Here is a 13836-nt window from a genome sequence, read left to right as displayed (position 1 = left end):
ATCAAAAAAAAAAAAAAAAGGCAGGAAAAAATGCTCCTACCTCTGGAATGAAGGAGAGAGAAAGCTCACTTGTAAGATAGAACATATCCCTAGCATTAAGTTGCACCATGTGCAAATAGGGAGAGGATAATGCAATAGGAAATGCAGAGCTGAACATGTTCTCTGAGTAATGGGACTGGCATGTCTTGCTAAAGAAGCAGCAAGATGGGTAAAGGTGTTAGTCAAGCCCATAAACTGGGCATGAAGGACTCCCGAGTCGAGATGTTGGGTGCCAGGGCAGTACTGCAGACTTACATTTTCCATAACTGTATTTGCTCCCCTCTGAAAAGCAGTTTGGTTCCTGTGAGCCTTAATTTAGGATCGTAACGAGATAACAATAACAAGTTTGATAAAACTTCAATTGAGCTGCCTGCCTGTACTGGGCTGCCAGTAGAAAATGGAATGACTCTTTAATTGAAGAACCTTGCTAAAATTAATGACTGTTTAACGAAGAACCTTGCTTTACAAGGTAACGTTTCCTTAGAGAGGGTGGCCTCCGCCCCCCCCCGCTGAGGGCTGCTTTTGCGCCTTAAGAGAAGCGGAACCTGCAGGCTGTCTCCACAGCAGGTACAGGGCACGGGGGTGCCTCGCGTGGCTCCCCCGAGACTGCGGCGAGTCCCTCCTGCCTGGTGCCTCCCCCCCGCCCCGCTCTGCCCGGGCCGTGCTCGCCCGGTGCCCTCGCCCCGCCTCTCCTGCTCACGTGCGGCAGCGCCGTCAGGTGACTCGGGTCGTCTGACCGGGGCCGTCCCACCTCGCCGCCTCTCCTGGGCCAATCGGTGGCGCGGGGCTTTGACAGCGGCCAATCCGTGCCGGGCTGGGCCGTGTCGGGCTGGGCCGGGCGAACGGGAGGAAGCTCCGGGCCGGGCGCTGGCGGGCAGCGGGCTCGGGGCGGACATGGCGCTGCAGTTCGGCGGGGCGGGCGCGCCGGGCGCGGCTGAGGAACCGACGTTGGTGGGGGGCAGCTTCGGCGCCGCGGACTCGTTCCCCAAGGACTTCGGCTACGGAGAGGAGGAGGAGGAGGCGGAGCTGGAGGGAGGCCCAGGGCCCGGTGGGCCCGGCGGCGGCGCGGGCGGACCCGGCGGCGGCGCGGGCGGGGCGGACTCCAAGCCGCGGATCCTGCTTATGGGGCTGCGGCGCAGCGGGAAATCCTCCATCCAGAAGGTGAGGGGCCGCCGGCGGCTCCCCGCCTCCCTGCCCGGCGCCGAGTTGTATCTCTCATTTGCTGTGCTGCTGTTCGGGCCGTTCCTAGTTTTTATTGTGGGCCCATGTGGCGAAGTTGAAGCGACGGGAGCCTCCTGCCTAAAGACGTTTACTTTCCAGAACGGACTCTGATCGTCTGCGCTAGAGAGGAAGGTTCTGTAGCATAAGTTGTAACCTTTGCATTTCTTCACTTTTAACGCTTCAAAAGTAAAAAAGTGAAGATGCTAGTGTGACATTTATCGTGAGGTGTTTTCTTACAGCTGTGAAAGCACCGTGAGCGGTACAGGTGTGCAGTGTTCAGCGTGCTTCCACTTGGAAGACTTGAGCTTTGTTATGCCTTTTGATGCTTTGAAAGAGACTTCTGCTTTTGTATGAGCAGGACAGCCTCTGGTTCTCTTTAGTAGGCTAGGCCGAGCAAACGAGAGTCAAGGAGGAAATGCCTTAGGAGGAGTTTCAGTGCCTTAGGTTTGTTGGTAGCTTTGTGAAGTCACTAGTGTTTCTTAATAAAAATAAGACAAAACTGGCTATTTTCATTTGCCACATAGCTCAGTAGAAGTGTAGTGCTAAGAATTATCCTTGTTCCTCAGTGCAAATTTTATGTTCGTGGTCCCAACTGTGAAGTTTTCAGTGGTATTTTTATGGGAAGATGTTACTCGTGAAATGCGTGGTTCTCAAGCTCGAGGCTTAGGGACCTCAAACTTGCTTCAAATGCAAGTGTGAAAACCTATAGAGATTTCTGTAAAGGTTTTGTGGAAGGAATCCTTTTTTTGGACATTGCAGTATAGCAGGGATGAAATCTGCTTCTTTTTGCCATCTTATGCAGACTGCTTGGTAATCCATATACTGCAGTAAGCCGATGAGTTCTAAACTGACTTCAGACTGGATCTGTTAGTGAGAAATTCTGAAATACAGTGGCAGACCAGGCTGTCATTGCTTTTTAGTCTTGTCAGTTATTCCCCATTATTTAGGTCGAATGATCCCACTGTATGTGCAAATGCAGTGATTTCACTAAAAGTCTTTTTCTAAGTCTTTAAGTTGTGTGAACGGCACTGGTTGTAGACTCTCACTAGTGATCTTATCGTATTATCCACTGTTGAAAAACCCCCCAAAAGCTAGAGGGAAGCAGCAACTCCAAATTGCAGATAGATTTTAAGACTTTACAGGTCTCTTTATAGATGTAACTTTTGGACTTTTTTGTGGCCAATGTTGATAGTCCTCAGTTCTCTGAGGACCTATTCAAAGGTGAGGAATAGTGTGATGCTGAGTAGGCAATAAGAAGACATAGGATTTATCTTTTGCCCACTGGTTACCGATCTGGCTTAGGAATTAAATAGAAACTGTGATTCTGATACCTAGGAGTTCATTGTGATGCCGCCTGAGCAAACTAACTGTGGCAATAATTTGAGACATTCTTGTAATATCAAGAAATTTCTCGTCAACAGTGTTCCTGGTCTTAGATCTGTCTAGTTCAAAAATGTCCATGACCAGACCCAACCCTTCTGTCTGGGAACTAGTTGTTGATCACCTTGCCAGAGAACAGGGATATGCAAGATAAACACTGTATCATGGAAAGTATTGGCTTTGTGATTGTCTGGAAATTTCTGTGGAAAACATGAATTATTAAACCATTCCAGCCTTCCACTGAGAGCAATATTAATAGGACACCTCTCGCAAAAGAAAAAATTATGGTCCTGTGGAGGAACTTTTTCTTTTTCCTTTGGACAATTGGATTTTCCATACTGGTATAACCTTTGAATACTCAGTAGCAAATTGAGGGTAATAGATTTTGGGAATGTGACGATTGCTTTGGTTCATAAAACAAACTTTTGTGCAGACTTGCATAGCTGGACTTACTGTACTGTCCCTCTGTAATAGGAACTTGGAAAGAGTTCAGATGGGGGACACCAATCTGATGAAATGTACTGCTTTGGGAAGAAGAGGAAATGGAAATGATGGCATTGCTTCCCAGAGACTTATCAGCTTTAAACTGAATTTACTAATTCTGTCCCACTTCTGTGGGAGATGCTGAGTTCCAAAAGAAATTTTGATTTCAGAAAGTTTTAAAACTATGCTGCAAACCCTTAAGAATGCAGTACAGCCACTGTGTATCTAGAACTGTTCTTACTTTTCCATACAAATGTTCTGCTGTTTAAAACCCCATTAAGGTCATGGCCTCCTAAGCGTTTCCTTAGGCTTAAAAATCTAGGTGACATATTACTTTGAACCTCACTAAACAGTCCATTAACTATACTGGGTGTAGAGTTCTTTGTCTTTCAGGTTTTTCTGACAGTTTGTTGCACCAGGTCTCTAATGGATGACTTCTGTAACTGTATGAAACATCTGATAAAACCAGAATTACCAAGTGCTGTATAGGAAATATCTTTCTTTTGGAGTCCTAGTATTTGACCACATTATGTTTGGAATAACTTTCATATTACATAGTTGAGTTGCTTTAGCACAGTGTTCACTGTTGACACTGACTGCTTTTGTTACAGGCTGCTTTGCTGTGGAGTTACATGCTAGTTCTGTTTGTACAGGGAAGGGCTAAAATCCCAGTGGGGCTTTTTGAGTTCTAGCAATGAGTATGTTTTTCACCCTGCAGCTAAAGTGTTTACCAAGTAGTGTGAAATCTTTCCTAGTTTCTTTAGGGAAGTTTCACAGAAGTTCCACCTGACCATGAGGAAGAACTTCTTTTCTGTGCAGGTTTCTGAGAACAGGCTGCCCAGTGAGGTTGTGGAATCTCCCTCACTGGAGTTACTCAAGAACCGTCTGGACGCAATCCTGTGCAATGTGCTCTGGGATGACCCTGCTTGAAAAGGGAGGTTGGACCAGATCAACCCACTGTGTTCCCTTCCAACCTTACCCATTCTGTGACTCTCTAATTAAAAGGAGAGGGTCAACAAACTTAACTCAGTTGTTAATAGATGGCACATTACCTAGCTATTCAGGTCTCTAAAACCGAGATGATATTTTTGTACACTTCTATTGTCGTTTAGGAACCATCTGATTATGTTGTGTTATAACACTTGACACCAGACTAAAAGTGAAGCTTCCTTTAGGAATTTCTAAGATTAGAAAGGAAAGGTTCTTAAAAGCTTGCAGTTGCTTAATTAACACATTTGCTTCATACCATTTGAGAATATAACAGAATTGGAACATACTGTGTTAGACTTGCAAGGAAGAAAGAGTAACTGGGATGTCTGTGTCTTTCACCATTGGACTTGTGAAAATGTTTAACTGTACTCAGTTGCTTGGTTTGGGTTGGGGGTAGGTCATTTCCTTAGCTGATGCAGGAACCTGTCTATTTACCAAAAGGAAGCTGTATGCTTTAGAAGGGATAAACCTATTTGTAAGATTCAAGTCACAAAACTTTCACCCATTTCTTCTAATAAGGTAAAGTCTAGACTATTATTTGTGTTCTTCTAACAGGTGGTGTTTCACAAAATGTCTCCCAACGAGACACTGTTCTTGGAAAGTACCAACAAAATCTACAAAGATGATATTTCCAACAGTTCGTTTGTGAATTTCCAAATATGGGATTTTCCTGGACAGATGGACTTTTTTGATCCAACATTTGATTATGAGATGATCTTCAGAGGAACAGGTGCTCTAATATATGTTATCGATGCCCAGGTAAATACAAATCACTAATAATCACAAGGAAGTTTTATTTTTACTTTTTGTGTGAGAGGAGTTGAATGAGAAGCTAGTAATTCATATTTTTAGATAAGTTCATAAAACATCTGCTACGTATGAAGGGATGCATTGGCAATCTGACTTTTGGTGTGTGGTTTTATTTTTGTGAAGTGACTGGAACATGTGCTACTGGTGGAGAGAGGGGAAAGGGGCTGGTACTCTGAACTTATCTGCAATAATAGCAAGAACCTGCTGTGCTAGGTGGATGGAATTATCCCTTCCTTCTGCTCTGGAGTTCATTTAATAATAGCACACTTCTGACCTCAGTTTCTAGTACTGATACTACGGGGTATCTGGCAGTTTTCAATAAGCCTAGAAATTGTACCATGGGAGATTACCTGGCTATTAGGACCATCTTGGAGATCGCTGCTTGCCTATTGCTGGAGCTGAAATGTAACCCACCTTTTCTCTGAAGTCTAGTTTTGTGTAGCTAATGAAACTTAATTGACATGACAGAATCTAAGCTGCTTGGATTTCTCACACTTCAGGGTATTCTCTCTCTCTCTCCAGACTTCTATTTAGTTACAGAATTGAAGTTCTTGCACTGAAATATTTTGTCCTTGTGCAGAATGGAATAGTTATCAGAGAGAAAGCTTTATCGTTCATTCCTGCCCAAACTGATTTACAGGATGACTACATGGAAGCTTTAACAAGACTGCACATTACAGTTTCAAAAGCCTACAAGGTCAACCCAGAAATGAACTTTGAAGTTTTTATTCATAAAGTTGATGGTTTATCAGATGACCATAAAATAGAAACTCAGAGGGATATTCATCAGAGGGCTAATGATGATCTTACGGATGCTGGGCTCGAAAAACTTCACCTTAGGTGAGTGAAAGACTCTGACATGTGATTCTCCTGTTGCTGATATGCGTACAGATTAATGGCTTTTAGATGCGATACTGGACTGACTGGAGCAAGGTCTGGTTACTTTCTTATTATTTAACAAACTCTTGTTAAAAAATACACCGCCCTATTTATGGACAAGCTTCAGCTGTTAGGCTGACTAAAATAAGGCAGACTACTCTATCGAATTTCAATGAACAGATTATTCATAAACTCGATGATAATTCAAGGTCCTTCTCATTCAACCTAACAGGCCAAATTTGTACATGTGTCCTGGAGGGGCAGGGAAAGGAGGGGGGAAGGTCTCTGCCTTTTAGTCCTGGGTAGCACTGACTTTTCAGCATGATTGGTTTAAAAACTTAGTCTGTTACTTGATATTTGGCTCACTTATAAGGTATCTTCTACAGACACCTTTAAAACAAGCTGTCTTTTCTCTGGATTTACTGCTATTTTGATTCTTGTGGAGCCAGTATCTTGATGTTAGTGTGAGCAAAGTGGAAGGCCAGGAACAGGACCTGAAGAAATCAAATTGAGCATTTTTTATACCTTCGTAATAAGCACTCTGTAGGCAAAGTGTGTTGTGAAAGAATATTCAAATTTTTGTCCTTGGTCTCCCGTCTCTAAGGGATGGGGGAAATCTGCTTCATGGTTACTTCAGCTGCTTAGAAATTAGGTTCTTTGTGCATTGGTCAGACATATTTGTGATAAAGGCATCCCAGCCAAGGCATCAGGCCTGAATGTTAGAAAACATAGCTTTAACCTTTCTATTGCAATTCTGAAATATTCTTGAATCTTCTTTTTCTTTTTTTTTTCTTCCACTGCCCTCCCTCCTCATCTCAGCTTTTATTTGACCAGTATCTATGACCATTCAATATTTGAAGCCTTCAGTAAAGTGGTACAGAAGCTCATTCCGCAACTGCCAACCCTGGAAAACCTACTTAATATCTTTATATCAGTAAGTGTTAATCTAACAGAACTTTGAGTGAAATATGCAGAATGGTAAAGCAAGTCCTTCTGCCAAGGAACGCTGGCTAGATCTGCCCTTGGGAGATTTGGGTGGCACTCATGTGGGTGTACTCTGCTGACCTGGATGTCTACATTAGAAGCTCTCTACCACAGCTAAATTGTACTGGTGCGTGCTCTGTGGGGATTTCTCTAAATGTTGACAAAGCATAGTTTGACTGGTTATAACAGTTGTTAGGGAAGTTTCCTGCAGGATATACTGCTTAGTTTGCTAAGGCACTTAGTAGTCTAATGTAGCAACAGACATATTTGGTAATATGACCTTGGTCTGGAACTAAACTATTTCATATGGCCTGTGAGACTTTTGCCTTTATTCTTTTAGTTGTTTGCATTTCTTATAGAATTTGTGACATAGAAACTTGCTGTTGTTTACTTTAAATCAAATAAAATATCACCCTCGAGACAAGACCGTTTCATTTAAATCATGTCTGTTGCAGGCATGTGGACAACATGGAAAAAAACCAGTTATGACTGAGAGGAGCTCTGTGCTCAGACATGTTGCCCCATGCTACCATATAATGCTTGTTTGCTAAGTTTGGTAGAGGACTGGCCCAGTGGATAAAGGGCACGCTCACCTTTATCAGTGCCATGAGGGTATGGAGTGTGATCTTGATGCCAAAAGGATTGTCTGGATGTCCTCAGGACACTGTCTTTGGTACTGAGACTAGCTAGAAAGAAGAGAGAAGGAATGATTCTGGGTGCATAGATAGAAAAGAAGCTTTGCCAATAGTGTATATGTGGTAACTTGGTAAACTGCAAAAGGCTTCTGAACTTAGTATGAGCACACACACTTTGCCAAATTGCTCAGTTACAAATGTCTTGGTGCTTTTCCATACCCATAACTGCCGTAATGTGGTACTTCTCATGGATTTTTAAGTTCAGAAGCTGACTTAGTTGCTCTGCACGTTAAACTATGTGGCAACTGCCTCACACAAAATCTGAACTGCCAAGATACTACAAGCATAAAACTTAAGTGTCAGCATACTACTGTGAAATATCTCATTTCTGATCCCAGTCCATTAGGTGGATGTGAATATATGGCTCTTCTGGAATTAACAGAACCACAGAAGAGGTAAACTGCTGAATGTGGGTTCTGGAAGCATAGTAAAATGTAACCTGAATTATGATCTGTTAAATAATAAACTAAAAAGAATTACAACAGAGTCCCCAGTTTTATTTTTGTCAACTGTGTAATGTTCATATGTACTATGGGAACAAGGGTATTGTATTTATAAGCTATATGCTCTAAATCTTCAATCTGTCTTGAGTCTCTAAATTGCTTATGTTTAAACAATTTTCTGCTGTTAAGAATGTGAAAGTTATGAATTCTACTTGAGATTTTAAAAATTCATCCAAATTCTTTCTCTTTCTGAAGAATTCAGGCATTGAAAAAGCTTTTCTCTTCGATGTAGTCAGCAAAATCTACATTGCAACAGACAGTTCCCCTGTGGACATGCAGTCATATGAGTTGTGCTGTGACATGATTGATGTAGTGATAGATGTTTCCTGTATATATGGGTAAGTGATGAATACTCTTAGGAAAAAAAAAGTCCTCAAATTTGTAGAATGGGCTGCAAACTGTGCAAGTCGTGCTGGCTTTGTCATGCAGCGAGATGCTATTGATTGGTCTTTAGAGCACATTGGTTCTGTAAGTAATTAGAATAAAGCCAAATTATTTGGCAGCTGAATCGAACATTTCTACTCGTTTCTTTCCCACCACTCATGGCCCTAGACAGCTGTCTGACGTTTGTTAAAGTTGTGTTTCATGTAAAATATAAATAGTGCTGTATCTTGTTTGGCATGGTGGGTGCAAGTGTGTTAATACCTGCAAATAACTGGGGTCAATAGCATGCTGTGGCTCGTAAGTGTAACTTGCAGTGATACTGCTTTGAGACTTGCTGCTATCTGAACAGAATAGCATATGTGACTTTCAACGAGGGATGCACATAGTGCTTATGTCTCACAATTTACAGCAGAATTATACTTCGATATGAATTTTTGAAGTGGTTCTGGAGAAGCGGTAACTTCTCTTAGAACTGTGGTTGTAGCCTGGAAAATACAGTGCTGCCAAGAAATACCGCAACATTTAATGTCTGTCTCCTGATGGATCGATCCAGGGTTGTGTAGCTGTTTTGGTTTTTTTTTTCAGGAGTGCATAGAAGTAGTTTGCGATACATCATTTACTTCTATAGTAATTTAACTAACACTAATAACTTGCAGATAGAAAGCAGCATGCTAATCTGATCAGGCTGGTTCAGCTTAAGACCAAAAAGGGTCCTGTTGAACCCTCCAACTCAACATCACTAAGGAAGCCTTTGTATTAATATACCAAAATTAATTTCACTGCGATGCCACTCCACTGACATCAAACGAATGCATGCTGATAGCTTGCTCTTAACTGCTCATCTAAGACAGACAGTATCTAATGAAGGCCTCTACTCTGTTTAGGTCTAGCTTTCCTGAGAAACTTAAGGTGTGATAATGGTCTTACTCAACGATAGTATTAAGACCTGCATTGCAGGTTCTCTACTTGCTCAACGTTCAGTATGAGTAATATTCTTCTAACTGCATTTAACAGGTATTTGTCTTGAAGTTACATATGCATGCCTGTTAGATTATGCCTTGGGTTAAGTCATTCTTTTTCCAGGTTAAAAGAAGATGGCACTGGAAGTGCTTATGATAAAGAGTCAATGGCAATTATCAAGCTCAATAACACAACAGTCCTGTACCTAAAGGAAGTAACAAAATTTTTGGCATTAGTTTGCATTCTTAGAGAAGAGAGTTTTGAGCGCAAAGGTAAGGACTTCCCCACCACTGACAGGCTTTTATCTAATGTTTTTTATCAACTGCAAAATATTAGTATGACTTTACAAGTCACCTTGATTTTTGTGTAACTAAATTCCTGTAATCTCTTCAGGAAGGAATTTTCTTATTTCTTAGAGATAGGAATAATGAAGTCTTATTTTTAATTTTGTGAATCATCACTTTAATCGCTGTGTTCCTGATGGAATTACTTGTGTAGCTAATGTGAGCTCTGTCACTACCATCTGCTCTACTGGAATAAGTAGAATGGAGTAATGGTCCCCTTACCTACTGGGTATACACGTTGCATTTGAAATTGGTACCTTTTTTTCAGAAAACTGAGACGGTCCAAATAAATACTAGCATCAATAAAACTTTGTTAAATCTTCTGAGCCCAAGTTAATTCTAAAATAAGTAGGAAAATACCTATTGGTTAAATGTAACATTTTATATTGATTTTGAAGCTCCGTTTATGTAAATATGCCAAGCTGAACACAGTTTTTCGTCTCCCTTCCCCCTCCTTCTTGATAGGTTTGATAGACTACAATTTTCATTGCTTCCGCAAAGCCATTCATGAAGTCTTCGAAGTAGGTGTTGCCTCCCACAGAATTTGCAACCATCAATCAAGCACCTCAAATATGAAAGCAGTGACTCACAACGGCACACCTAGGAATGCAGTCTAGAGGAAAGCTAATGACCTTGGATAGACTTGTCAGCTCTTCACTCCAAAGTTTTGTGGAACAAGAGAAGAGTAGTCTGAAAGCCTGAAGTATGTTTCAGAGGAGAAGAGTGGTCCTAACTGTGGAACAGCGGCTTGTAACTGATGTTGGACAGCTGAAAGTACTGTAAAAATACTTTGAGGCCAGTGGAGTTAGAAATGCTGGTTAAAACCAGCTGTATTGCAAATGCAGTAGTTTTTCGGTTTGAAATCCTATTTTAACAGTCTGTCTCTGACTGATTGCCTGGTCAAAACTTAAAAACAATTGAGTTGAGTTTTGTGTGAAACACTGAATAGTCACTTGCTCAACTTTTTTTATTATTATTATTTTAAATTAATCTGTAGAATATCCACTTTTGCTTAAGTTTACCCTTTTGTCGTGCAAAAAAGAAAAAATTAGCGTTATTAAGGCTTGTGAAACTCAGGCTTTTTGCTTGCTGAGGCTGGTCTCACGAATCATTCCATTAAGTAGCTCTTGCTGGTGTGCTCATAATATTCTTGTGAATTCTGTGTTTGTTAAGTGGATGCAAGGTAGAGCTCTGTTCTAGTGATTATGTGTTTGTTTAGAGAACTGACCTGGGGCTTCATTTTAAGAGATCATGATACTTCTCTTTCAGACCACAGTTCTTGGTATGTCCCCTTTGTTGGAAGGGAAGTATTAAAATCAGAAATAAACTACCTGCTCTCTTTTGCAAAAACATGGATGTCATAAATCTGTGTGATTAATCCTGTTCATGAAACAAAACTGCATGGCTAACTGAACTGAAATGTCTGCCATCTGTTGAAATAAAGCAACCGCTTTCAGCTATTCCCAAACAAAGAAAAATGACAAAGTTACTGACTTCTGCTGGTGGATCTCTTTCCACTCTGGCTGATAATCAAGACAATTCCTAGGAAAATGTCTGAGGGTGTTATCCATGCATGGCAATTAAGTATCGATCTGCCATAGCCTACTAATAATACTGGACTTTGAAAGCATGTCGATACTGTACTATGACAAACACCTTCTTGTTTGTCACCAGGCTGACTAGAACAGTGTTTTTTCTGATTTTGTGAATGCTTACTTTCATACTATGGGCAGTATATCTGAATTCTTTAATTTATTGATATTGGTATTATTAACAGTCGATATCATACTATACATCAGCCTTGCTATGCAGTAAGCTCAGCCACTGGCCTGTAAAGATCTTGCCTCTCTTTACCCGTCCCTATGTGTGTATAGGTGTTGCAAAGCCATTGGACCGACTATACAAGTGCCACTGTAAAAGTTTGTGCAAGAAGAACTAACTGTAAGCAATCTCTGCAACTGGTGTATTTATGTGGTCAGAAGTAACCATGGGAGTGCTTCTGTGCTTATAGAAAGAACTTTAACTGAACTATGTAAAAATGAATATACATGCATTAACGTTAGGGTATATGCACATACTGAATAAATGTGTTTTTTTACAGCAGGAGACTTTGGAATTCAAGTGCTCTAGGTCAGTTCTCTTAAACCTAGGCTGAGACCCTTTTTGGTAATGGAACTGCAGAGTTGTTTTTTTTAAGGAAGTGCTGTGGGCTTGTAAGATTGGGTTTTGTAGTTTGCAAGCACTGTCAGAGTGTTCTAATACTAAAGGTAAGAGGAGAAATAATTGGCAAGATCATAGGAAGAATGAAATAATTCCCATTTGTGCAGTGAGTTTTCCATGTTCTAAATACATGTGTACGTTCTCTTTGTTTTCACCCACTACAGGATTTTGTGCTAATAAAATGAAAAAAAAAGGCAAACTGTAACACTATTGTTTCTGCTTGTCCTTATAGACAAAAGTCTATAAATGCCTATATGCTAAAGCAAATTTTTAAAAGCCATGTTATCTTTATGGTATATTTTAAAAAAGTTAAATACCACATTTCCATGTGAGACTTCAAAAATTTTAGTCAAGCTTAACTTTCATCTCAATTAAATCTGAATCCAAAACAAATACTCAATTTTCAGAAGATGACTCTAGACTGTAAAGGCATATGAATGATCATGTGACTTGTCCTGTTGTTTTCATTAATGGTGAACCTTAGACTGTGTTCTGAAATTCTGCCTTCTGCTGTGCATGTTGTGGTGGCTTTCTGTGTTTCAATTTTTTGCAAGTTTTTTTTTGTTGTTTTGGGTTGAGGTTTTTTTGTCAGCATTACCTTGCTCTGAAATTGTTGCATCTACTAAAAGTTAATGGTAGGAGGTCAAAACTGAATACTGTCATTTTCACTATTACCTGCACAATATTAGCTTTAAAAGTTAAATTTGTGTCTAGTAAGGAGCACTGTGTTTCTTTAGTTTACTGGAACTAGTCTTCCGAATTAAGTCAGATGCTTCTGTTTAAGTAGAGGGTTACTAACCTGTTGCTGCTTTAGTGAGGCAGTTTTTGGTTCTGCTGAAATCTTTATGGTGCCACAGAGGAGGAGGGATAGGAATTAGGCTTTATTTTCTTCCTTGTGCAGGGATCTGTCTCCCCTTCCTATGCTGACCTGCAGGGAGAGATCCTGTTAGAGATAAGGGAAGTCGATATCACGGTCTCTCCAATACAAGAACTGAAACTGTGAAGGAAACCATCAACTACTGCTTCACCTTTCTGCCTTGTTAATTTTCCCTTTTTTCTCCTCTAAACCTGTAGTGGTACAGATGCTCTGCAGTTTTTTTGCAAGCAACTGAGGATGTGTGGTTCTAAGGAGAAAAATGGTGTGGACAGGGGAGGACAGGGAAAATGGTGGTCTGCCTGCTGGGAGAAGGAATGAAAATTTCGTTCCGTTGAAGAATAAAGCAATCCCTTGCAAGGTACCTTTCAGAGCTGTGTTGTCTGCCACCGAGGGTTGCTGAGTTTCCTGTTGGGAATCCCGCCAACTGTAGCACAGGAGAGGGATGGAGGGGAAGACCAATCCTGGGGAGACGGGCAGAGTAGTTAAAGATGACGTCCCTCTGAGGTCCTGAAGGGTTCAATCTGCCCATCGTTTGGCTGGAAGATGGTGTGATCTTTCCTCTCTTTCCCTCAGACCTCCCTAAAAGTCCCTTGTTACTAAGTCCCTCGCTCCCTCAGCGTGAGGCTGCGATGGGACACGGGCGGGCTCTGGGCGAGCGACTCTTGGGCCATCACTCATCTGAGGGGAAACGCTTGTCCCGGTGCTCGTCCCGGCGTGGCCCGAGGTGCCGGAGGCCTGGAATGCGCCACCTGGCCTGAACAGTGCGCGATGTGACAGGTTTTGGGAGCTGCCAGTCGCTCGGAGTGGGCATGGCCCCACACTCCTGCTATGCTTTGCCTTCCCAGCACTGATTTCTCTCCTGACAGTTGTGGAAGCAGGTAGAAACATATCCTTTAAAAAGTTCTACAGGCACCTTTTCTGAATGCTGGAGTGTTTTTTGAGTCAACTTACATTTGGTAAAATTCTCTTATGTTGTCTGTATAAACAAGTTTGGTGCAGGACTTGAAGGGATACTAATTAAGTTCACTGATGATACTAAACTGGGAGGAGCTGTTGTTGACTCCATC

At 41.5% G+C, this 13836-nt stretch overlaps 1 protein-coding gene across 1 annotated transcript; it reads left to right on the top strand.

Moving 5' to 3' along the window:
- The first annotated feature begins 903 nt into the window (after positions 1-903).
- Positions 904-13130, top strand: RRAGC (Ras related GTP binding C). Its single transcript, XM_027669113.1, has 7 exons — positions 904-1200; positions 4669-4872; positions 5564-5763; positions 6622-6736; positions 8180-8322; positions 9452-9600; positions 10138-13130. Exons 1-7 carry the CDS (start codon positions 934-936, stop codon positions 10287-10289), a joined length of 1230 nt encoding a protein of 409 aa, XP_027524914.1. The 5' UTR covers positions 904-933; the 3' UTR covers positions 10290-13130.
- Positions 13131-13836: the final 706 nt, after the last annotated feature.

The sequence above is a fragment of the Corapipo altera genome, unplaced genomic scaffold (genome assembly GCF_003945725.1).
Source record: "Corapipo altera isolate COAL_440 unplaced genomic scaffold, ASM394572v1 297b, whole genome shotgun sequence".
NCBI lineage: Eukaryota > Metazoa > Chordata > Aves > Passeriformes > Pipridae > Corapipo > Corapipo altera.
This window is presented reverse-complemented; position numbering and strand designations above follow the sequence as displayed.

Excerpts from the sequence above, each read along its gene's own strand:
- RRAGC (XM_027669113.1), top strand. The coding sequence starts at position 934 with ATGGCGCTGCAGTTCGGCGGGGCGGGCGCGCCGGGCGCGGCTGAGGAA. Across the intron at positions 4,873-5,563 it reads TATATGTTATCGATGCCCAG|GATGACTACATGGAAGCTTT; the intron begins GTAAATACAAAT and ends ACTGATTTACAG. Across the intron at positions 9,601-10,137 it reads AGAGAGTTTTGAGCGCAAAG|GTTTGATAGACTACAATTTT; the intron begins GTAAGGACTTCC and ends CCTTCTTGATAG.